At 41.0% G+C, this 25,369-nt stretch overlaps 2 protein-coding genes across 3 annotated transcripts in view; one reads left to right on the plus strand and one right to left on the minus strand.

The window, feature by feature from the left end:
• Positions 1 to 239: 239 nt before the first annotated feature.
• Positions 240 to 10,042, minus strand: LOC140280271 (scavenger receptor cysteine-rich domain-containing group B protein). The gene is made up of 11 exons (XM_072375576.1): positions 9,907 to 10,042; positions 8,868 to 8,900; positions 5,613 to 5,651; positions 4,762 to 5,064; positions 4,606 to 4,674; positions 2,993 to 3,307; positions 2,678 to 2,746; positions 1,993 to 2,061; positions 1,549 to 1,863; positions 738 to 833; positions 240 to 622 (listed from the first exon to the last, which is right to left on the minus strand). Exons 1-11 carry the CDS (start codon positions 10,040 to 10,042, stop codon positions 306 to 308), a joined length of 1,761 nt encoding a protein of 586 aa, XP_072231677.1. The 3' UTR covers positions 240 to 305.
• Positions 10,043 to 18,698: 8,656 nt separating this feature from the next.
• LOC140280121 (peripheral-type benzodiazepine receptor-associated protein 1) overlaps positions 18,699 to 25,369 on the plus strand; it is a 58,306-nt gene continuing 51,635 nt past the window's right edge. Inside the window, exons 1-2 of one of the 2 annotated variants that reach the window (XM_072375393.1) lie at positions 18,699 to 18,878; positions 19,524 to 20,493. In XM_072375393.1, the coding sequence (XP_072231494.1) occupies positions 19,672 to 20,493 (822 nt within the window). In that variant the 5' untranslated portion in view covers positions 18,699 to 18,878; positions 19,524 to 19,671. Of the gene's footprint in view, positions 18,879 to 19,523; positions 20,494 to 23,123; positions 24,314 to 25,369 lie in introns of those variants that run through there. The other variant, XM_072375394.1, reaches the window with a different exon arrangement.

A 25,369-nucleotide genomic window follows, 5' to 3' on the forward strand; every position in this document is an offset into this window, starting at 1 on the left:
ACAGTAAATATTCAAACAAACAAAGAAAGTTAGACAATTCAAAGCTTTGCTTTTCTCAGTTTCTCACATAAAAATGTGTACATTATATTTTTATATAATATATTTATAAAGTGCTTAATAGACATAGATAGTTATAGTATGAATCATATATTGTCACATTAGTTATTTCGTATGTTGTTGACGGGGGAGTATTCCCTCAGCAATGTGAGAGCTGTTATTTACATGATGTATACAAGTCCTAGCTTGGTACACCCACTTCCTAACCCAAGGTGGAGATTGGAGATGGGAGTGGTGTCCCGCTGAAATCACGACAGTGAGCAGGTAACACCGGCATCTTCAGAGTGGTCACAGTTGTGCACATCCCAGGGTATATGGGAGCACTCCTGCAGGGAGGCCTCAGCACCGTTGCACTTGAGATTGTCCAGCAGGATTGCTCCTGTGCCAGGTCCGAAGTATGCTTCTCCCCGAGCCGCTGTTGCCTCTCCACAGCCCACTTGATGACACACAACCTGGGCGTCAGGAAGGTCCCAGGCATCATCACACACTGTGCCCCATCTGAAGTTTAAGTATATCTCTATTCGACCCTCACATTGGTGCTGGCCACCCACCAGTCTCAACATTCCTATAAGAAAACCAAAAAAGTGTTGTAAATTCAGTCATAACTGCTCTTGAGACCCAATCTGTTAGCAAGATGACAAGGGTTGATTGTGAGCTAGTTGATGATATATGTGACCTACCTTCAGGGGGTTGTGTGGTAGTGGTGGTGGCTGGTGTTTTCTCTGTTACTCTGAAGTCACGTCCATTTGGGATGAAGAAAAATTGAGGGTCAAAAGCTATGAGAATCAGAAGAAAGAAAGAAAAGTGATACTCCTACGCTCTGGGCATACACAGGAAATATCAAGTCACAAAAGCATTAGCGAGGCGCTCGCCTCTAATTACTACACTGATCAATATAGGAAGCCTATTTGCCTCTTGGGTTCTTTAAAGGCAGTAATACCAAAACACACTTGGATGATGTAATTTCACTGTAAAGATGTGTTTTTATAATGATTTTGATGCATCCAGCCTCATTTGTCTTATCTAATGATTGACTGAGGGCAGAATAACTCAAGACATGTGATTATAATCTGTCTGCTTTTTAAAATATAGGTGTAATTAAATCTTTCCATTGATTTGAAACCAAGAAGCAGCTATATGTTAAAAGGGGAGTTTGCATGCTTTTGATGTAGCCTTAAAGAAGGGAAGTTTGGCCCGCAGGCATTCGGTGAGGCTGATTTGCCTTGACTCATCCACTTTATTTTTTATGCTCTCTGAGTTGTCTCCTCCTCAGAGAACTACAGCATTGCAACAGGACAGCTCAGCAGGGCGGGCACAGATGACTGGATGCATGGGAAGAATGAGCTTTCAGTGGAAAGGATTACTTAAGCTAGGTGTTATAAGAAAACAGAGACGGAAACTCCCTATTTTGACCACGGTATATCAGCATGTTATGAATATGGGGCTACTGTAGCCATGTTAAGCATCAAATGACACCAAGTGAAGTCTTACGTGCACAGATAACTCCGGCGTCCTCGTGATGGCCGCAGTTGTGCTGCCCCCAGCCCAGGTGGAAGCACTGGGACAGCTCCCCTTCGGATCCACTACACTCCACATTGTCCAGCAGGATGGGGCCAGAACCGTAGCCGAAGTAGGCTTTGGTCTTTGCCGCAATAGCTGGGCCACAGCCAAGCTGCCTGCACACCACGTTGGCATTGGGCATGTCCCAGTCGTCATCACACACTGTTCCCCACACATTTCTGTAGAGGACCTCTACGCGTCCCTGGCAGCTGCTGTTACCATTCATCACACGGAGGGCTGGTTTTCCTGCACATGAATAAAACAGACGGGTGCGTCACATCTTTTCTTATATCATTCATATGGCTGAGATCTACATATGATACTGTATTTGTGTTTATGAAGCTGAAAGCAGTTTAATATTGTTACCTTTAGTACCTCTTGTTTGGGCAGCTGTGGTAACAGTGGTTGTACTTGGTGACTCTGTGACTGGAATTCTTTCTGTTGCTGCAATTAAAAAAAAACAAAAAAAAACATTCATCAACATACCAGCATAAAAACAAGGATTTTGTCTTTTTTGCAAAGAAAGTACTATGTCAAAAATGCCCTGGATTAAATTTAAATGGATTTCACCCTCTCGGAATTTCTTGTGCCAGCAACATTCAAGTGTTCTTTAGCAATTTTAGTAATTTTGCATTTGTTTTTGTTTTTTATATAGATATAAAGATAAAGGGGTGAGTATACGGAACCATTCTCAATGTGACGATAATACACTTTGCATTTCACCCTCTTATCTTTCATTGACCGCAAACTGCTTTCCATAAAGAAGAAAAACAAGTTTGGGAAAAACTTATGTGGTAATCATCTCTGCTGATTATTCTTCCACTCGCTCATGACCCAGTTAAAGAGTTCAACCCTTCTCTTCACCATGTTTTTGCCACTGTGGTGCAGCAAAATCAAAACCAAGGGGAGAAATGGCTCCCTCTGTTTGCCATTTGTGAAAAGTGCATGCTTCACTTCGATAGTGGGATTTCAGGACAATTCAAATGCAAATGGGTAAAAATCTACTGGAGCTTGTTTGATCACAGATAAGCATAATCTATAGTTTACAGTATGTTTTCACCTTTGGTGTCCATTGTTCCCCAGAATCCTCTCTGGATTTCTGTTGCAACAGGCGGCACAGTCGTGGATGCTGAAGAAGGGAGAAAATAGAAATCAAATTATACAATATACAAAAAAATATATGTTCTATTACAAGTTTAGTGGAACAAAAATGTTTTATCTCACCTAACTAAGTCATTAACACTCAAACTACATATTTTCTTCACAACTATCAATAAACAGCAACATTACTGACGCTGCATTGAGGTGGTACCAAAACTGATTAGTTACATCTGTTTCTGTATAAACATACATGATCGAAATGAGAGGAGTATACCAGTGCAGGTGACCCCAGCGTCCTCATGGTGGCCACAGTTGTGTTTTCCCCAGCCCAGACTTTTGCATTTACTCAGCTCCTGTTCAGTGCCGTGGCAGTTGACGTTGTCCAGCAGAATCAGGCCGGTACCGTAGCCAAAGTAGGAGTTGGTGTGCGCAGAGACGGCGCTACCACAACCTATCTGTTGGCACACTACCATGGCGTTGTTGAGGAACCAGTCATCGTCGCACACTGTCCCCCAGTTTCCCTGGTAGTAAATCTCAACTCTGCCCTGGCAGGAGTCTTTCCCATTCACCAAGCGGATGGTGCCATCTCCTAAACGAAGAGGGATTTATAAGGACTGATTCTGAATCCATGTCTCCCAACTGAACATATTTTTAAACAGTCTCCATTAATCTTAGTCAGAAGGGGATCAAAAGAGACACTAACTTTGAAGACGGAGGAAACGATGAGACACTGATACAGAGAAAGAAGAAAGAAGGGACACAATACACAGTAACAGCCAGGGCGAAAAAAAAGAAAGCTCAAGTGTTTGGTGAACATCTCCTATTGCGCTAAGCACAGAAATCGTCACCTTATGCTCTTTCCCAGACAAAAACACAGAGACAATAGACAATCTCATGTGTCCATCAGGTAGGAGAGTCATGAATCTGGTTGACCTTCCTACATCTGGTTTCATGCCAGTCACTGGAGAATTAGCTTAACACGTCACTTGGTAACCGACTGAAGATTCATCTTTGGTCTTTCATGATCCTCTCAGGATTTAATAAAAAAAAACAACAGGGCTACCACAACAAAGCAAACAAAAAGAAACTGTCTAGAATTCTAGAGGCCTCTGGGGTGTGTTCGACAGCTTTCGCAAAGCTATCCAAAGAATATTGTCCACTAAACCAACAACACTTTGGTGCTGTCTAAACATCACTGAACTGAAATGGTAATACATCCCTCAAGCTTATGTTTTAGTTACTTGAAAGAAATCTGATCATTTCATGATGGTGTCTTCATTTTGCAACCCACGCAATGACAAAATAAGCCATCATTCAGTATCTAATGAAACCTGCCTTTGCATTATGAGATAACATCTGGCATGCCACCTGATTTGTTTATTTTCCATTAACATCCTAGAGCATAAAAACCCACCAATCAGACAAACGGAGAAGCTGTCCGGGTCTTTAATCCCAGTCAATAGATCACATCATTTCTGGGGTATTTTTAAGACCACTTAAACAGTATGATTTAGAACTTTAAATTTAGCAGATAAATGGTGTAGCATCTGCCTTTAATGCTTCCCAAAAATTTGACTGATGGGATAATTCCCCTTTTTGGCTGACAAATTTCATCAGATGTGTTCACTGAAGATTATTATTATCATATACAGATGTGGTTTGTATCTCAAAGTCAGGAGCTGAGACCTGTGATAACAAATGTGTTTGGCCACATATGAGCTCTAGAAACAGGCTAAGATAACAAGACACATCCAACATATATGTCCCAGCTTCTATAGTTGAGTGTGCCTCTGGCCACCTGATGAACGAAGTCCTGTATTTGCTGGGAAAATCATCATATACTGTATTTTAGAGACTGAAAGAGAGAAAGAAGCAGCAGACACTTACGTAAGCCAGAGTTGACTTGGGATGGTGTTGTGCGCTCCTCAAAGCCTCTTGACCCCACCAGGCTGGGTTCTATCAGCCAGATGAAAATTTCAGTCATATGCTTTATTCATTAATGTTTAATCAGGATTATAATTAAAAAGTGTATTAAGGCTTTACCTCTGCAGGTAACACCCACATCCTCATAGTGGTAACAGTTGTGGACACCCCATCCCAGACTATGGCACTGGCTGAGGTCTGTTTCACTTCCCCTGCAGTCCACGTTATCCAGCATGATGAGCCCTGTCCCTTGTCCAAACTGAGAGCTGCTGCCCACGGCCACAGCCACTCCACATCCCAGCTGCCGACACACAACGTTGGCATCCACCATGTCCCAGTCGTCGTCGCACACTGTGCCCCACGAGTCGTTGTAGCGCACCTCCACTCTACCCTCACATCTGTTTCGGCCACTCACCAGTTGAACTTTGGGGAGATGAGCAGATCATACCTGTCAAAGTTTGTCCTTTTCATATTTATTTACGTGTCAGTGTTGAATCACCATGGTCTGTCTCTGACTGATGTGAAGACAAGTCGTTAGGTTACAGTTTTACCATCTTAGTGAAAAATCAGACTTAAACATGTTCGGTTCACAAGGAAATTTTCAGAACACGTTTATGTTTAAAATGGAAAAGTAGACAGAATGGCATGGATTTCACATTATAAGAGCTAATAGGCAAAAAGCTCTTTCTAGAATCAGTTTAATCTTACCCACTTAAGAAACACAATAAGCCACATGACTCCTTGAGGTGGATGCATGAGGGTGGAAGGTTACATAGGAAATAAGTAGGGATTAGGGAAATGGAGAGCTGAGAAAGATATCTGGTTTAAAAAGCCCCTGGTACTGCTCCGATTCCTGTTCTCTCTTTCACTGACAGCCAGACACAGATAGATTTTCATGGCGTGACTTGGAAATCAAATGTTTTTTAAGCGAACATGAATATTTAGGCAGGTGAGGCGGGTGGTAATCTTACCTTGGTACTGCGTCCTCTCTGAGCTTTGCATGTCATTGGCTGAAACAGCTGAGGGGAGCGAAGAGAAAAGGAAGAGAGTACAGTCAAATTATTTGTTGACAGGCGGTTCTTGGCCTTCCATAGTTACTGTACTCTATATCTACTATATCTATTTTCCTGTAACACTAGACGCAGACTGAAACAACAACAAGAGGCCTGTTCAGAATGGACCAGCTGCAACAGAAATATGCTAACCTAATTATTTAACTGTGATTTTAAGCCATGTTAGCCACATGGGACATGGGGGAAAGTCAGCAATCGTTAAAATAAATATTTGGCCAAGATGTTTTTTTTCTTCCAATGTTACCGTGAAGCTGACATTTGTGGTTAATCTGCACATCTGGCCTTTGAATCTGAAAAGTTAAGCTAACGTTGGGGTGTCTTACACATGAAGTCTTTGAATTGGGCTGCAGTGGGAGAGTGCAAAAAGAAAAAAAAAGTTGCGAAAGAAAATGATCCTGTCACTAACTGGTCTGAACTGCTGCCCAATGTGAGTCACACAAGCAGAAATATCTGATTTAGTGTTATACTAAGTGCCCCCCGGAGGATTAATTCAATGTGGAACATGTGCAAGTTCCATTGGGAAATTACTCAAATCAAGAACAACCCCAATTCCAAAAAAATTGGGACAATAACTGTAGATAAAAACATAATTAAATGATTTTCACACCTCCGAAACCAGTATTTTCTTCATAATAAAACATAAAAAAATCAAATGTTGAAACTGAGACATTTTAGGATTGAGTTTGATGGTAGCAAAAAGAAGTTGGGACAGGTTCATGTTTACCACTGTGTAGCATCCACTCTTCTTTTAACAACAATCTGCAAACATGTGGCAACTAGGAGGCCAGTAGCTGGACTTTTGGGGGAGGAATGTTGTCCCATTCATGTCTGTTATAAGATTCCAGCTGCTCAACAGCCCAGGGTCTCCTTTGTTGTATTTTGTGTTTAATGAAGCTCCAAATGTTTCAGCTGGTGAAAGGTCTGAACTGCAGGCAGGCAGACTCTTCTACAACAAAGTCATGCTGTTGTCTTTGATGCAGTGTGTGGTTTAACATTGTCTAACTGAAATATGTAAGACCTTCCTTGAAAAAGAAGCAATCTGGATAGGAGCATATGTTGCTCTAAAACCTGTATATACCCTATAGCACTGATGTCCAGCACAGCTTTTCTCTGTCTGATTAGACGTGTTTTTATGCTTGGGGATAAAAATGAAAACACTAATCTGGCAGACAGGTGGCATTCCAGATGTTACCTCAAAACTGGCAAGTAGCCAGTGCCACAGGCACTACTGCACCCCAATACCATCAGAGATGCAAATGTTTGAACTGAGCACTGATAACAAGCCGGTTGGTCCTTGTCTTTGGTCTGGAGGAAGCAAATTTCCAAAAGGAATTTCCAAATTTGATTAATCTACCCACAGCACCGTTTTCCACGTTGTCTCAATCTATTTTATGTTGACTTTGGCTCGGTAAAGACAGCAGTGTCTCTGGATCATGTTCACATATGTCTTCTTTTTTGCATGACAGCGCTTTAACCTGCATTAATGGGTGGTACAGTGAGCTGTGTTCACAGACAATGATTTCTGGAAGTGTTCCTGAGTCCATGCAGTGATTTCCAGGACAGAATCTTTTTCAGTCTGTTTTTTTAATGCTTTGGTGCTTGAGGGCCTGAAAATCACTGGCATCCATTACTGATTTTTGTGTACAGAGATGTCTCCAGATTCTCCGAATCTTTTGATAATATAATTTACTATACTATTCACAATCTTTACAATTTTGTGCTGAAGAACATTATTTTGAAATTGATCAACAATTTAGTATTGAACCTCTGCTCATCTTTACTTCTGAGAGGCTCAGCATCTCTATTGTGGTCTTTTTATACCCATTTATGTCACTGACCTGTTGCCCACAGACTAATTATGTTTAAACCTAATTAGTTACAACATGATCCTCCAGCTGTTTCTTTTTTAGCACAACTTACTTTTCCAGCCTTTTGTTGCCCCTTTCCTAACTTTGTTTTTAGATGTGTTGCTGCCAACAAATTCTAGATGAGCCGATATTACTTTTCATTAAACAGTAAAATGTCTCACTTTCAATATTTACATTTTTTCATTGCATTTTCTTTTTATTTCTATTGTACACAGTGTTCCAACTTTTGGATGGAGACCCTATTTCTACCAGTTATCATCTCGGCAGATATTTTCCAGATACATATATTGTCCAACTAGTCTCAAGTCTTTTTTTAATGCAGCATGTATTATGAGATAAATTAGAGTCAAATTAAGGCTATGCTTGAGGATGTTATTATATGGTTTTCACAACTCTAAATCAGATAATTTTCTTGCTTGTCACCCCCATTTAAAAAAAAAAAAAGAAATTAAGAAAAAAAAGAAGATGCCGACAACCAGAATGCATCAATCAAGGCTCCAAAACAGAAAAACACATTATGGCTAATTTTACAGTCTATGGTTCACAATTTTACGCCCTCCAAACTCTCTCAAGAGGAATTGCAACTTTGGATTTGTCCAGTGTATTTTTGACATAATACCACCTAAATAAGTTACTTTTTTTTGGAAAAACATTGTTTTGTATTGTGTACTGATTATCACGAGTTAGCATGCTGTTATATTAAACTGAAAAGCCAGAGAGTACAGCTTTTGAAAAAGCAAATCTGAGTTTTATTATTGTCAGCATTTGCTCTTATTTCTGCCTGTGAGCTCCTTTGCAGAGCTGCTAGCATGGTTACTGACTCTTAATTGCATTATTTTGAGTGTAGGACAGACGCATTGAACTTGCATGCATGAAGTTGTAGCACCTTTAACTTTGATGTGAGTCAGTTTAAACACTTAAGAGATGTTTTCATGCAGGTTCATGAGCATTTCATTGAGCTTTTTGATGCTACATGTTCTCGAGAGTCACGCTGGAGGATGGAGGACATTCTAATGCCTGAAGACTATTATCTCAGATTTCAACAACTTACAAAACCACCACAGTGACCCTTTTTTTAGCCATTCCACACAATCTAGGTCAATTCAAAGGCCCCCCCATTTGTTTGTGGCGTTGAAACATGAACAGCACATGTTTATATTCAAAATACCATAGGGGCTGTAAAAACATATTTTTTGGTGACACTTTACCTTTTCAGAGAGGTAATTACTTATAGTCAAAGGATGATGAAGAGAAGTAAATCGCTATGAACTTGAATGATACTTACTGGATACAGCTCGTTTGTTTATCTTCATGTCTCCTGTAATAAAAAAACAAAAAAGAAAGAAAAAAAACTCATTTTGACATCTGTTTGCTCTTCCAAATGAAAAAAAACAACAAGCTGCTGTCAGCACATTTAGATAAATTGCTCTCTATGCATGTGTTGATCCAGAAAGTGGAATTGATCCCTCAAAACAACTGCAGGGCAGTTAGCCAGCTTCAACAGAGAAGCACAGGACAGTCAGTAAACGTGCACACAATAGCGCCCATCTACAGGGAGTTCACTTGCAGGTACACCTGGTCCTAAAGCATTATTGGCACCTCAGCTATGTGTTTCAGCACAGACACACAAGAAATCATCTCATGTGTCGCATTCTGCTTCAGTTTCTGGCCTTTATTCTTTGATTATGCAGAATCTCAAAGTGATTATTGTCTATCTGACAGAATGTTAAAAGTCTTTTATTCTAAAAGACACTGATCAAAAGAGCCTTTATATTTAAAAGTTGAAGGGTATATTTTACGTTGATGTATTGTATAAAACAGCTATATAAAGCATGGGAATCAGTTCAAGTTTTATACAGCTTGATTAATTTCAAATAGTTTCATAAATGGCCTTGTAGTGAAATTCTATTCTTTGACATGTTGATTTATTTATAGTTAGTTACCAATATCCAAAAATGAGAGTAAGAGGCTTTAAGGCCTATAACTTTTCCACATATGTTTCATGTTGTTTTCTTTTATGCAACTATCTGTTAGTGTCTGTCAATCAGAAGAAGAATAATGCCCATGATGTTCAAATGAAAATACAAACGCAAATAAAAGCAAAGTTCTAAACAGCATTTCAGACATTATGTTACTCTGGTAACTCTTAGAGTGTCTTAGCTGAAGTACCAGATGTCAGAATTCTGTCAAAAACTGATACCAAATCCTCACATGCAGTATTATGCATGCATTTATTCAAGTAGCTTGAGGGCAGTGACCTTGAGCTGTTTTTCCTCTTAAGACTAACTCAGCATGTATCTCATCCCCCACCCTCACGCACTCACCAAGCCGCAACAGCACACTCACGGCCACCAAGACGAGGGACCCCAGCAGGGACACCAAGAGCCAGACAGCCGGGTTCCAGCACCTGCACTCGCTTTCCACCACACGCTGGCCTCGCATGGCTGCCTGACTGACCATCAGCCTGTAACACACACACAGTCACACTCTTTCAGTCACTCTTATAAGGCTTCCCAAAGTCCTAAGCCGTACGTGTCACTGACTGTAACAGGCAACAGTATAGTAGACAGTTTTTACTACAAAAAAAAAACAATCAGGATTTTTTGTCCTGGTTTAGAGAAGCCTAATTATAGTATTGGATTGTTTTCTCTCACAGAGCCTGCAGCAGTTGTTACAAGCCTGTAGTAGGATATTGATGGTAGTCTGAGGTCAGAAGGCACTGGCTCTGCAGCCCAAAGAAAAATCGTTTCCAAAGTTCACATGATGCACATCGCTCCCCGTGAATTTAATAAAGCTCTTAAGAAGTTTTTGTGGCTAATAAAGTTCTCCCAATATGAGAAACTAACTACTGATACTATTGCCATTAAAATGCCAGGACCTGGGTTTGGCTGTTTAGTGAGCACAAAATGGCTGCTGTGCACAGACCTGGCAGCAGGGTGAGGTCTTCTGTGCTGATGGACGAAGAGGGAAAGTTAGGTTTTTGAGAAACATCAGCAGGAGAAGGTTTGGGTTACAGTACAAGCAGAGGACGGCACCTGTGTCATTGTTTTCAAGGGGATTTTCCTTCAGACGGAGAATATTGGGATTAACCGACAATCACTCAGTAATCAGAAGTAGATAGTAAAAAGGCCAGACACCAAATACTCCACATTCTTTTGAACTTCAAGAAGATGCTACAAGATAGGTTTCAGTCTGTGGATGCAAGGGGAAAACATGGCATAAAGACATGCATTACAGTGTAAAATGTCCATGCACTATAAGGATAACTTGGTTTAACATTCTTTAAATTTGGTAATTCGTTCAACACAGGCTCTCTGAGCATCCATTTCAGCATCTGCATCCATTATGTGAAAAGTCTGTTTTTGTTTACACTTTAGTTTGTGGAGTTTATTCTTAAATAACAGGATAAACTTAAAGTTTCCGAATTTTACGTATCCTGCCAAAAATCAAATGTCCAGAAAACTTTAGAGGAGTGCATTCAGATTCATGTTTTCATTTTAGAAACTGCCGTGTTTTCATTTTAGAAACTGCCGTGTGTGGCTCAGACCTGGGTTATTTGTCTCTTTGCTCATTCAGAATTTCCCCCTGACCTTACACAGGAATGTGTATTAGGGGATGATGAGGGGTGAATTTGATATTGGCCCCTCGAGATAGTGGACATTCCGGGCCCAGGGGGCACAAAAAGACATTTCTGCTTTCTGTGGTCCCCTTCGTCAGGCATAAACGCTGCTTCCTGCAATCTGTCACTAAAACCCTCCAAAACGCTTAGGCACCTGATGACACTGCAGGGGCGCCTCTCGTCTCCTTAGAGAACAAGAGGCAAAGACAGAAAGGAAGGGGCATGTTAAGATGTTAAGCCACGGTACTGCATACATGCAGCCATCATCAGCTTGTGCGGGCAAAGTGAACACATGATCTATATAGGCCCAGTAGTAACAAGAAAAGACTTAACATGAGCCACAGAAACAGCAATGCCCAGTTACATTTTCATCTAGGTCCGTTCCATTTGTATAATCTCAAAACATGAGGAGCATTAGGCCAGAGGCCCACAGATAAGTGGTTGTATATCCAATTGGGAGGTGGGGATTTTAACACCAGCACAGCACTCAAGAACCACAGTCGGCTCATTTGCAGACTGTACCAACAAACCACTCGAAACTCTGGGACAAATAGCTCAGTTATGAGGGATGAAAAATAATCTAGTCCCCAATGTTATGTTTTTCAATACTCCATTCATGGTAGGATGTAGCGCAGATCCGCTGGGGAATAATGTTGTCTTTTGTGTCGGCCCTGCTTCCCCTCCCTTCTCACTTCCCTGTGCTGAGAAATAGCTGAAAGATCTCGGCCCCACAAAAATACCCCTCAATGTCTGAGATAAGCCAGAGAATAACACCATCAGTTCCTTTAACGCAGTGAATTTAGAGTAATTTAAACAGAGAATCAGTGCATTTGTCAACATATTCTTCATAAGCCCCATAATCTCTTTGTTTTTTGTGACAAATAGAAAAGAAGAAAGATTTCATGGAAACATTGTCCAGTAATAGACATAATCTTTTAAATCGGAGATGAACATTTTTCAAGACTGTATGGTCTCAACTATTTACAGCACTGTATGTCATTGTTATAAATAAATTTCACACCTGAAAAGAAACCCACTTCGGTGACAGAAGAATTTTTCATGTTGAAAACGTTAATCAAATAGAGCACTTAAGTCAAGCAAAGAGACAGTATTACACTGAAAATAATACATACCTGGTGTAAACGTATTTATCTTAACCCACAATAAAAAAAAAAATAAATGAAAATAGAATAGGTTTCCTCCCCCCAAAAATCTAAAAGAAAAAAAAAGTAATCAAAGTTCAAATAGCAGGCAGCTTAATTCCGCAAGTCATACAGAAAATATAGAAACTCTGCGCAGAAATGGAGCAAGAAAAGTCAGAGTATCCAGCACTACGTGTTTTAGGTCTTTCATCCCCTTAACCCGGCTTGACTATAAGTATAAGTTCTCAGTGACAGAGATTACGTAAAACAATAAATACCACAGCATTGTATGTTAATATTCTAACGCCCTGTACCTGTCTATGCTTAAAAGAAGCAGGAGGGGCATAAGAAAAAAGACAAAGACAATGAAAGCTAACCCTTTACTGGTACCCCTGCATCTCCAGTTTCAGGTGGTGCTCTCTGAAGGTGCGGTCCTGCTCATCCCTGCACACACTCACCGAGAGAGACGAGGCTGTGGCTTAAGTTCTGTGTGCTTGTGTGTGTGTTTGTGCATGGGACTCTCCCACAGAGAGGTGCTCTGAAGTAAAAGACCATGCGATTATGAGGCAATGAGTTCCACAGAAGTCTGATAACTGACTGGTAACTGACAGACATGTTTATCTGCCAGAATAATGATCTACGTGGATCATGCTGCACTTGAAAGTTCCTACAGAGCTTAAAACTTTCATTATCTTTCAGAGGCTGGATAAACAGTAGCAGGTTTACATGAGGATTGCTCTAATTTTCATTTTTCCCCTGATCACTGTGTGCTTCACATACCAAAAGGAAAAGCCGAGAGCTACTGTGACTCCTGCAGCAGAGTCATGCTAATTGCTTCCAAAGACTGATCCTTCCTGAGCCGCAGAGAAACACGCAGGCTGTTCCTGGCCATTGTCAAGATGTTAAAGGAACATTTCAAGGCTCATATCTGTCGTGTCACATTAGTCAGCGACTTAACCAAAATATAGTGATTCTGTTACACTACGCTCATTAACTGAGCCTCCAGGACATGACTGAGAAAACATATCACACAAGTACGACTGATGTTACCTTGAAATTTTGCTTTGCTTTTTGTCTTTGCTCTTACTTCCACAAGTCAACTGTGAATGGGTTTAACTTTAAAGAGGGGAGCTAAATGACAAATTCAGAAATAGCTAAAGCATTCAGTACAGCAAATATACAATAGTATGATTTTAGTATAAGTGACAACGCTTACACGGAGCCATTAGCATTAACTGCTTACAATATTTCAGTAATTTTGAAGTAAATAAGCTCTATTGTTTCCATTTGTTAGCAAAGTTTTAGTTTATAATTTGTATGATTGAATGATTGAATCTTTGTCTCCATGATGATTATTTGAATTTAAACCATTGATCTAGTTTGTCTCTACAGAGCATACTATTGAAAATGTCACATAAATGACAAAAGAGGAACAGTTAGGCCTAAAAACTATCTACAGCAGATGAACACTATCTGAAAGTGATATCATTCATGAATGATAATAGATCCAGAAAAGATCAAACACAGAGAACCACATCTGGACCTTCAGCTGAGCCATCTACTGTTGGCCCAAGCCTCATCAGAAATGGTCTCCATGGAAGGGTGGCTGTCAAGAAGCCATTCTTAAGGAAGGGAAACAGGGAGAAAAGGCTGAGGCATGCCAAATGACACAAGAGGTGGACTGAAAATCAGTGGCAACGCGTCTTATGGAGGGATGAATCCTCCCCAGAGCAAAAGGCCGCCAACATCCGAAGAAGAGCTTTGTGATGTCCTTCAAGAAGCCTGGGGAACTATTCCTGAAGACTACTTAAAGAAATGACAGAAAGCTTGTCTAAGAGGGTTCAGAATAAAGGTGCTCAGACCAAATATTGACTTTTAGGCATGTTAGAATCATACAAACTCTATTTTTGCCTCATCTGCTGTATTTTCATTTGTGTTGTTTACAGTCTGCTGCTGTAAACACATTGAATGACCCTTTATCTATTCAGTTTCAAGAGAGAGAAACCAGTAACAGAGCTTTATTAAAATAAAGACGACACAACAAAAAATGTGAGGGGAAATGATCTATTAGGCTAGACCCCAGGGTATAGATAAATCTATACACAAAGACACAGAATTATATCAAGGCAAAAGGCTTTCCTCATTACCACAATCAATTGTTATAACATTTGTAATGATGTTGATGTTTTTCCAACATTTTTCATTTAATCTAACTTAATTTCATTTAATTTAATTTCATCAACGGGTGAATTCCCTTTCCCAGCATGTGTTGGCAGGTCCAAATGGAACTAGTTTGTTCCAAATGTAAATTTCAAGCCTGCACATTCATTGGTATGGAGAAGGTCAGCAGGGATTTGTTGCAGTTCAGACCTGAACTTTGCCCAAATACGGCTGTGACTGGAGGTCAAAAATCTCCTCGGCTTTGTAATTACTTTGAAATTCTCTTTGTCAGCCAGGTGACTGTATAATTTCCTCAACACTGGTGTTTCCTCCTTATATTGTTCACGGCTCACGGTTTTTGTAGGTTCAGCTTTTGTTGGCATCATGGGCAGACATAACAACTTTGAAAATAAAAAAAAAGTCCCATAGCTTTCCCTGTTGCTCAGTTCTCCGCTCGAACCTGATTCATTCATTATCACAGCTGGTTCAGATGTTAGTGATGGTCTCTGCTACAGTTAACAGAGCTAGGGCAGGAAAAGGTAACAAAGCTCCGGCAGACAAAAGGCCTGAAGGAAGAAAAGGTTAAAGGAAGACTGTTCTCCTCATTTTCCGGCTGAGTTTCTGAGTAGAGACACACAATGTGAACAAATGGGCCACTCTCAGTTGGCAGCAATACTGTTTCTGAAAAAATGCTGCACCAAATGATTTGGTGAGGTCACTTATTGTACGTGTTTCCTGTGCCTTCTTTACATAACCCTGATGGTGCATTTTTACTTAAGGAGCGTGTTGAGAGCTCAACCATAGAGTTATGTCAAGATGTATAGTTTTCACAAAAATTTGGGTCATCTTTGGGTGTTTTTTTTTTTCTTACACCAGCTATGAAAGTCTTCAATATGAAGTTGACACATATACAGTAAGTATATGCACACATACAGTAAAACATCCTGACACCTTTGTCTTGGACAATCATTCGAAGTGGGTCATGGAGACAGGTAGTGTTCTATGCCCTGCAGGTGGGGAAAACTGTGACACACTTTAACAGGGTCATCCATAGGCAAAGATGAAGAATAGAGTCCATTAATTCCCTTATAATGTCTTTGCTTAGAAATTAATAAAAATTACAAGCCTTTTCTAAGGCATGTAGGACTAATAACAAGCTTGTAACCATCTTTGTTTGAAAGATTCAGGCATCAAAATGTTGTCTGTAAATTATGTAACCTTCGGTGTATTATATTTATCATAAATTGCAAGGGAGGGCCAGCTTAACCTTGAAGACCTACGCCCCATGTGCACAGAGCAACAAGGTGCCAGCACCGAACAGGAAGGTTCACAATAAACAAATAATAATCCAGAGAATATAAAATGTCCTGGAAATAAAAGACTGTAAGGCGGGACTATACTTGCCTCTGGTCATTTATGAAAATAAAACTATTCACAGGGTTTTACTTGATCTGTTGTTTCAGTTTGAATTACAGAAAGTTACAAATAACATAGACCAATGGGTTATATGGCGACAAACAAACTGACATAACAGAAATTATGTGGTATAACTTCTTCACCACATCATCAGAATTATAGTGTAAATTGATGTTATATAGTCAGATCTACATTGAGCTCTGGCAGTATAATAGAAAGCTATACACAAATAAGCCACATAATTGGGGGCTAACAGTGCTCGTAGATGGTGCTGCAATGTGTGTGGAAATACTGGCGTTTTACAGAATGTAGAGTATATGAAAATAATTTGAAAATATAGACAGAAATATCATGTAATGCGCACATTTTCAGATTAGAGCAACAGAAACAAGGCTGATGCGAAAAGTGTGGACAGAAGTGTTCTTGGCAGGGATGTCTCCAGGACTATCACAGGTGTAATATTCAGGTGGAAGAAGGATATTTCAGCAGAAGCAGCAGCAGGAATTTGGATTATTGTAGAAGATTCGCTGTCCCTCTCTGTCAATTTGGGGTTTTCCCAACAGCCTGCCACATGTGAGCAGACAGAGATGGGAGTGAGAGCTGCCCCAAGGGCACCCTGATAACGCTGAGCGGCATGCTGAGGCTCTCTTTTGTTTCAATCTCTACATCTTTCACCTTCACTGCATACACAAACTGTTCGTGATGCTCATAGCTGTTGCACTTGAATCAGTAGAAAAGACAAAGTACGACAAAAAAATATACAGATCAGTGTCCTGCTGATACAAATGCCCCCCCTCTCCCACATCTGCCAGTACTCAGTCAGACTGTGATGGATTCTGGCAACACGATAATGAAAAGGTATGTACATACCTTTGAGGATTTATACATTTCAATATCTTCATCTTTGCCAATTAATAAACTCCCAGGAAGCCTGTTCAAGGTCCTGTGGATCATATTAAACAGAGCATTCCTGTTGAGTACCTCTATTTAACAGTTGGTTGGTGGCAGTGGCGAGATGATATTAATAATATTGTCAATCACATGCTTTCTTTGTAGTCTTTTTAGTTGCGTAAGCCCCTTAAAATACAAGGTACCCAATCAGGTAATTCAGTACAATGACTGTGAAATGGGGAAATTAGAAAATAAAAGTTGTCTTCTTTTACTGACATCTATGGGTATTTTCTATCTCCACCGGCTTTCTTTGCACTGGAACTGTCCGATACTGGGCTCCACTTTGGTGCAGCAATTAGGAATTGTTGCAAAACAGGAGATCCGTACCAGGTCTAGGGTATTTCTGTGTGGAGTTTGCCTCTCACTCGTTTGCAGCTTGAATATTCGACCCTGAACAGACATAGAGAACGGGTGAATGAATGTGTATGGCCCATGTTGTAATCCTCTACCTGTCCCCTTGTCACTGCTGTGGAGTGTGTCTTTCTTACCCTCTGATTAAACACTTATTTGTGCACCTGAAAATGTCCTAATAACTCTCCTCAGTATCCTGGTTGAGTTATAACAAAATTTTCCATCTCCCCTTTTTCATGTGAAACTGTGGCTTTGTGTTTCAGCTTTAACCATTGGTTTGGTACATCTATTCTTAGCCCAGCCTTGTTGCTTGCCCAGCCTAAGCTTGTTTGCTACATGTCCAATATGGTGACAAATGGGAAGATTTATTACAGCTTTTACAAACGTGCACTCACCACATATATGCTCTTCTTTCAATTATATCTAAAACAGAGAGAAAATATATACCTGAATGCAGAAATTCAGTTATGCTCATTTTCACCTACAGTCCCTTTATTCGATGTTATCAAGCATCGAAAATGAAAAAAAAAAATTGAAATAAAATAAAACCTCATGACAGGAATGACAAGACCCTATTTTAGATAGAAAAGTAATTCATTTCACAGAAAACATACTTATTATTTAATGCCATTTCTTCATATTGTAAAGTTTTTACACCTGTCCTGGCATATCAAAGTGTCCTCTTTTTCTCTTCCTTTGACATCAGCAGGTCATGTCACTGGACATGACCTGCTGATGGTAGCTCTAAAACAAATCAGGTAATTCTTGCCGATAGCATATTGCCCGAACCTAACTTAACCATCAATTAGTGTTTAAGTCTTTTGGAGCATTGGATTAATCATTTTTAATAACAGCTTCATAGTAGATAAAAAAAATTATTCAATGAAATAATGCTCTGTCAAACGAAAAAAATCAATTTAACAAAATACAATAAAATGAACCTACCAAAGCAGCATTAGCACAGTGTAGCCACTAGTGGTCATTCATGTCACATAAGTTGATGGACCACGGACTGGGAGCTGTGACAATGATGCATTCTAAGACTTTCGGTAATACTGGAGTTAATACTGGAACTTCTTAAATCCCTTTGCACAGCCAAAATAAGAAGCTTTCTTCTATGAAAAATAGTGAGCTACAATGATAAATAATAAGAAATGGTATGGATTACAGTGTTAACATCAACCTAACAGATAAGCACCTAAAAACTGCTAAATACTGGAACCATCCTACATACACCACCTGGTTTTGTTCCACGATAATACAAACGTATTTATATCTAAAGTAGTTATCTATCTATTTACTTTTAGATTATTTCTTTAAAACAAGTTTCAATTGTAAAGAGAGTTATTTTAATAAACGTCAATTACAAGATATGATGGATTGAAATTGTCTTTGTGAGACAGTGTTGAAGCACACATGAAGGCAGCACCGCTGCTGACCGGGCGGCTGGATGACGCTGGACAGGGACCGTGTGTGACACCGCGGTGTGGCAGATAAACAAACCCCTTCTTGCATGACTCTGTGGACCTTTAACAACTAACTTTGCCGGTCTGAGTGACCATTCACATCCTGTTTTAGTGTCGAGAAGAGAGCCGTGGTTGAAAGAAGATGTTCCCAATCATAAAAAGTTAAATATGATAGCAGAGTCCGCTTAGAGGTGAGTTTGATACAAGTTGTAGCTAGAAAACTTAACGGTAAGCTAACAGTGGCTAACAAGACGCATTAGCTACTAGCGGTAACGTCTATCATCTCCAATATACCACACACTTCATGTCATTTCATAAAGTATCATTTTAGCACCACAAATCAATGTTCGATGGGTCGATATTAAGCTAATTAATTAGCTTCCCATCCTCTCTGTAATATGAAACGTTCCCCAGCGTCCACAGGAGCACCGCTAAGTGGAGTTGGTGATGGGTAAAACTGAGCTAACGATGCCGGGCTGTTTGCTGGGAGTTCACCAGCTCACTTGTTGCATCTTCAGGTCTATGTTTGACGCCTTATTTTAAAAAGGAGGTCAGTAAAGCGGATTTCGGTGTCATTAAGCCACGTTTAAGTAAAAGAAATGGGAAAATGTCACATTTGAACATACTCAAAGGATGAGGAGCAAATAATTAGTTGCAGATTAACAGACAAGTTTTAATTTCTGTGCATTCTTTTCTCACGCTTTTACTAAATCTTCCTTTAAACAAAGTGAACCTGTGCTTTCCTGATGTTAGATACTTTTAATATATTATTTCTAAAGTAATTGCCATCCTTTCTGACATCTCTCACATCCTCCACTTTCATCTCATCTCTCCAGTGGTCCAGTGTAATAATTGCATGCTGCATGTCTGCTAACCACCCACCATCGACTCCCCCTGAGTTTCCTCTCAGCTCTGATGCATGACCCTTCTCTAAATGGATGCTACTCAAACCCTCCTTGCATGTTGTGCTGTGAGTGAGTCACCATGAGGGAAGACAGGGATAACCCTCTGACACTGTCCTCCAAGAGATCATGCCAGGACCAGACGGAGTACGGACAAGAGCTAGAGAGGCTACGAGCTGACTTGGAGGTGGAGAAGAACCAAACGCTGAGGGCCTGGGGGCAGCTCGGCGTGGAGCTTAGGCACCTACGAGAAGAAGCGGAAAAGGAACATGAGCGGGTTTTGAGGGAGGTGGCAGACAGACGAGGGTACCAAAAGGGCAGAAACAGACGCAGATATCTCCTGGGAAAAGAGGTGAAGTTTAAGGACAGCGGGGAACACCGTAAGGTTGAGTCCACAGGCGAAAAGGCTGTTTGCTTTTGCAGCGGACAAACAAAGCTGGAGCAGTTGCTGCTCACGCTGTATGACAAGATAAATGATGACCACGCCACTTATAAATTGCCCCACCGGCAGGAATTCGAGTTAGAAAAAGCCATCTTCCTCTGCCACCTTCTCAAGGCCCAGGGAAGACTATTACAGGGTACTCAGAGGGTCGGCCCCACCGTCTTTGTATCAAAAAACCTCTCAAAGAATCCAGCTCAGGAAAACAGCAGTGACCCCTGTCAGACTGCGCCCCTCCTAACCTCTCTCAGTAAGAAATCCAAACAAGATCAGTGGCAGCAGCCTTTAGACAAAGCTCCATGCGTCGCTGCTGCAGAAACGGACGCCTGTCAGAGCTGCTCTCTGAAAGTTTGTCACCCTCACATCTCTCTCCATGCGGATCGGGAGAACCAGACATCCGCCTGGACTGAGTACTCTGGGTCAGATGAATCATCATCCTCCAAATGCATGCAGAGAAACATGGAGGTGAGCTGCTTTATTTTTTGTAATGCAGAGTTCTTCGTCTATATATTGGCAGGACTTATAGGCTGTTACTCTTTGGTAGTTTCTGTCACACTCATGAAACACAAAATAAACTGGATCTATACAATATTTTAATATTTTTACGTTTTTTAAACTGTACCGAGGATAAATCATTTAGGCCAAACTGAGATGGCATATTACACCACAACCAGTCCATTTACCTCTTTAATTGAACTTATTAGGCTCGTTGCTAGTGTTTCTTTGAATGTCACATATATATTGTTCAAAAACCTTTGTTTTGCTCTATTGTTTACATCTTTACAGGCCTCTTCGTGGCCTTCACTTGTTTTCCTGAACTTCACTTGTGAATTCATGGCCTTGTGTGATTGCCAGGGATGTGCATCACCATAGTAACAGAGGCTAACCTGCGAGTGATCCTCAAATTGTAGTAACATATATTTCCATTACAAGCATCTGTCTGATATTGCGTAAGCCCCTCCCCGAGTCTTCAGGGCATGGATTTGGGACTTTTCAGGATGCCTTCTGGTTTTTGGTTCTGGGATATTGGCTTTGAATCTTTTGGACCCTGCGGGTTGGACTTGGTGCTGTGCATCCCGAGGATATTTGAGTATTTTGGTGTCTAGGGACTCATGAGGCAGAGTCAACAAGCTCTTTGTTGTGTTCCTTGAGCAGTGAATGTAGAATTTCTTTGTGTTGTTGTGAAGCTGTCCCTCTGAGAAAAGCTGAAGAAGTGCACGTTCCATGGAGGCTTTATGTGCTGAAATGTTTGGGTGTGTGGTGTCAAAATGAGCACTTTCAGTTGATATGTCCGTGGTTCTTCTGCTGTTCTTCACTTACACACACTTTAGTTAGTTATTTATTTGTTTATTTTCCTCTTTTTATTAAACCCTCTTTTCAAAAATCAGCAAACTGGTTAGTTTTCCTGCAGTGCCCAAACAATTACACAGCATTACACATCTGTTCATTGGATAATTTTACAGGATGTGTGCAGAGAAGAAGGAGATGGATGTGTTTATGTCTCTTAATGGAGGGGCAGAAGTAGGTCTGTGATCTTCTGTCTCTTAAATTTTGCATCAGGTTTGGATACAGGAAATTGAATAATTAATCAAAGTTTGAACTCTTGTCTCTATCCACATACTTGCTTTTTTTTTTCTCCATATATTTTTCACAACACTCCTCCAGTATCACCCTGATGATGTCAAACTGTAAAGACGTTCAGATGCTGCTGCAGTTTAAAACAACACATGCTGGCATTGTGTTTTGCTCCCATATTAACTATAACATTCTTAATATGCTATAGTTAATAAGGGAACATATATTTTGCTGTCTGAAGTTGGTGCCAACTTAAAAACTCACACACCCGATTCAGATGAAGTGGAGCTCTTCAAAAGATTGTGAAGTTCTTCACTAGCCTGCTAATGATGCATTGATCTGAATCAGGTTTGCTGAAGCGGGGAAACATCTAAACCCTGCAGGACAGCAGCCCTCAAGCACCGGATGTGGACATCCCTGCTTTAAGGTATTACGCAATAATTTTCTTTCAAGTCTTTAGTCAGCAGCTGTGCCAAACATTTGGAAAGTGTGTTGCTGGCAATGAATTCAAAATGAGCAACTATTTTCCAAGAGTAGCTTGACCTGCTGCAGATGAGTTAAGAACTCACATTTCAGATAAATATCTACATTTTCCTGCATAGAACAGCCTCATGAAAACATTGTTGACAATTTCATCTAATTGAAGCCGAAACTAGCTCTATTTGTCTACTGTACCTTAAAATAGAATAAAAGTAAGTGGATTGCTTGGACCGGCGATGATTGCTGTATCAGCAGATTTGTTGCTACCTATGTAAACTACAGAATACCGTCATCACAGTGGCAGATGCAGATACTTTTCTTTGCACGTTTCAAGTTAAAAAGGGTGAGGCGAGGTCGTGATTTTATCATCTTTAGCTTTACTTTCCTCCTCTTGCTGTTTTTTTCATGCACAAAAGAAGGAATCGACTCAGCAATTGGGGACAATTGTGCTGTTTCATTCTTGCAAACATCTGATAAATGTTGAAAGTTGAGTGGGAGCTCTTCTGCTGGCCTGCATGGAGACAGTTTTTTTGGTAAGAATTTGATAAGCTCCCATGCTCCTCTGATTTCAGTCAGGTGGAGTAGCTGAAGGGACCTCGCAGAAGGGCTAAATGGCATCTTGATTAGTAAACTGGCTCAGTTTTAACTGTTGCAGTACCAGACCTACTGCTTTAAAAACATTTCTTTTTCATGCCGTGTCGGAGGCTAAGTTACGTGTCACACATGACATTCATCACCATCGTCAGAAATCTTTGTCAGTTGGTGGACAACTACAGTAAAATCTAAGAATCGGTCCGGTTGGGGCACACTTGTTCCTTTGCCTGCCTCCTGCAGCCTCCCCCTGTTGCAGTGTCCACGGCCTCTTGAACAATCAATAGGCAGCCAACATCATTCCAGCGTCATCTCCATGGAAACGAGCTCTAGACAGTCTAATGATTGGGTCCTGTCTCAAAGCCTGCCTTTTTGTGATAGGACGAGGGAAGCAGTCCTCCCTGCCCCCTCCTCTCAGTGAAACTCGCAGTCTTACACACACACACACACACACACACATACACACATATTTTTCCCCTTCATCCCCGTTCTTCACCTTTATGGCGCTGCAAGCAAGATGGGATTAAGCAGCGCTGTCGAGTCTTGTTGCATCTGGATGAAACGCTTTTTGACACGGCTGCATCAGTGACGAGAGGCTCGCAGCTGAGGAGTCTCATCATGCCACCCACATCTCAGCCTCGCTGAGAGAGCAGAGACCAGAGTGGAGACCTGTTAGTTGGACCGTCTTCGGCTTATTTTCCTCCATCACACATTTCTTTTTGTTTGGGTTTTTTGGGCCTACATGAGCTGCTCGAACGCTGCGTCGTGTCAGAAGTGGACCTGTGTGTCTTCTTTTTTTGGCTTTTAACAAACCACCACCCCCCCCCCGCCTGCGTACGACAGAGCGGCGAGGAAGGAAGAAACGGGCTGTGGTTGTGCAGCAAGCACGTCTGAATGCCACATTGTGATAAATACTATCAACAATATGCTTGAGAATGCTACAGCGTGATGACATTTGTTGAATTGCCGTCACAAGCCGAGGCTGAAAATATGTACGGTCCCTTCGGAGCTGATTGTCCTCATTTCGGAGAAACGTCACCGCGTAGACAGAGTGGAAGCACCTCACAGCCCCCGGTTCGTCTGTAGCTGCCTCGAACAACCCGCACTTTTGCTGCTTTTGTTTACATTCATTAACAGTTTTATGAGACTCTGACAGCCATGGCAGTAACTGTACTATGGTTGGTTTCAGACACTTCACCTTAGTTCTGCTTGTGAACCATTGGAGAACGAGGACAGCGACATCCTTACTGTTTTTAGGTTAACCTGCAACAGCTGATCTACAGCCAATGTGAGCATGCATGCTGTGGCTTGGCCTTGGCTGGGTGCCTCAATCGGTCACACAGATCCGCTCTGCTCCCTTTGAATTTGACAAAGAGTGATGTATGACCTGTGCACTCGGCCTGAGCAGCCCGAACCTGCGCCGGCACACACAGAGATGGAGAACCGCGACAAAGCGGAAGCTCTCGGGCGACAACAGCAGGAGCTGAGGGGGACGGGGGAGCCTGACAATAAGCAACACGGGCTCATGGACAAGGAGGTCCCAACCGCTGCTAATTTCACCGCAACGTCATTGTTAGGAAAGAGGCACCACTCGCTTTACGCAAACCTCGGTGGTTTGGAAGTGGAGGGGATACGAAAGGTAAGTGTGCGATGTTTGTTGTTGCTGATGGTTGACTGAATGTAGATTTGTGGGACTGGAGGAGGCTCTTCTTAACAGCCATGTGCGGTTGAGGGTGGAATCGCAGGTATTCTTAAAAATCAGTTCAAAACTATTCGATGGATGGAGTTTCAACACGTTATGCAGATGATTCTTTCTCTATAACACGTGAAGCAGTTGTTGATAATCTTAGAATTAGACAGAGCTGAGTAACTGAAAGTTGCTGTGGGATGTGAGTGTAAAGCATTGGTGCAGGGTGACAACAACAGAACCCTCCTGTTGTGATTTATTCGGACTTACAGTGACCTGGTAAATGTTTTCACTCTTTTGTGTGTACTCCTTGTTAACATAAGCTCCACTGGATGTTAAGACCAATTGAAAATGAGTATGGAACTCATGAGATTTTCATGTAACTGGTGTATGCTGGCAAAAATGATGGAATGCTGGACATTATCATGAACACACAGATGCATTATCATCCTGAAAATGGCTTCAGCATCACCAAACCTCCTTTTGATTGATGGAATGAGAAAAGTAAGCAAAATATCCGTGTCCACCTGTACCTTTACTGTAGAGGTAATGACAGCCACCAACCCTGGTCCTTTACCTGATGTCAGTTTAATTTAATCCAATCATCCACAGTCCATCACTGCTTCTCTTCAGCTCGCTCACCTTGTTTTCTTCTCTTTAGGTGTTAGTGATGGTTTATGTTTGGTTTTCTGGATGTTCAGTCTCAAACATTGACTCCTGTTTTCCTACATGTCTTTAGTTGTGTCTTTTCTATTTTTACACATATTGCTTTGCGTTTTCTGTCCTGTCACTTTAACATCTTCATGGTCGACCTGCATGTTTCCCTTTTTAGACACAGCTGACTGGAACAACCAACATCTTTTGCCACAGTTGAGTAGAATTACCCCCTTGAAGAAGTTTTTTTCTTTCTTTCCATTGTTTTAACTCATGGATCTCTTGTTTGGCCCATGTTTCCTGCCCATTAAACAGCCTTTTGAGATCTGGAAGCACTCTCCTTTAACTGCTGAT

This window comes from Leuresthes tenuis, unplaced genomic scaffold (genome assembly GCF_036924035.1).
Source record: "Leuresthes tenuis unplaced genomic scaffold, fLeuTen1.0.hap1 SCAF_21, whole genome shotgun sequence".
Lineage (NCBI taxonomy): Eukaryota > Metazoa > Chordata > Actinopteri > Atheriniformes > Atherinopsidae > Leuresthes > Leuresthes tenuis.

Coding starts and splice junctions, on each gene's coding strand:
- LOC140280271 (XM_072375576.1), bottom strand. CDS start 10,042: ATGGTCAGTCAGGCAGCCATGCGAGGCCAGCGTGTGGTGGAAAGCGAG. Junction 5,065..5,612: donor AGAGAGGACGCAGTACCAAG/GTAAGATTACCA, acceptor ATCTCCCCAAAG/TTCAACTGGTGAGTGGCCGA. Junction 2,062..2,677: donor GGGAACAATGGACACCAAAG/GTGAAAACATAC, acceptor TTTTAATTGCAG/CAACAGAAAGAATTCCAGTC.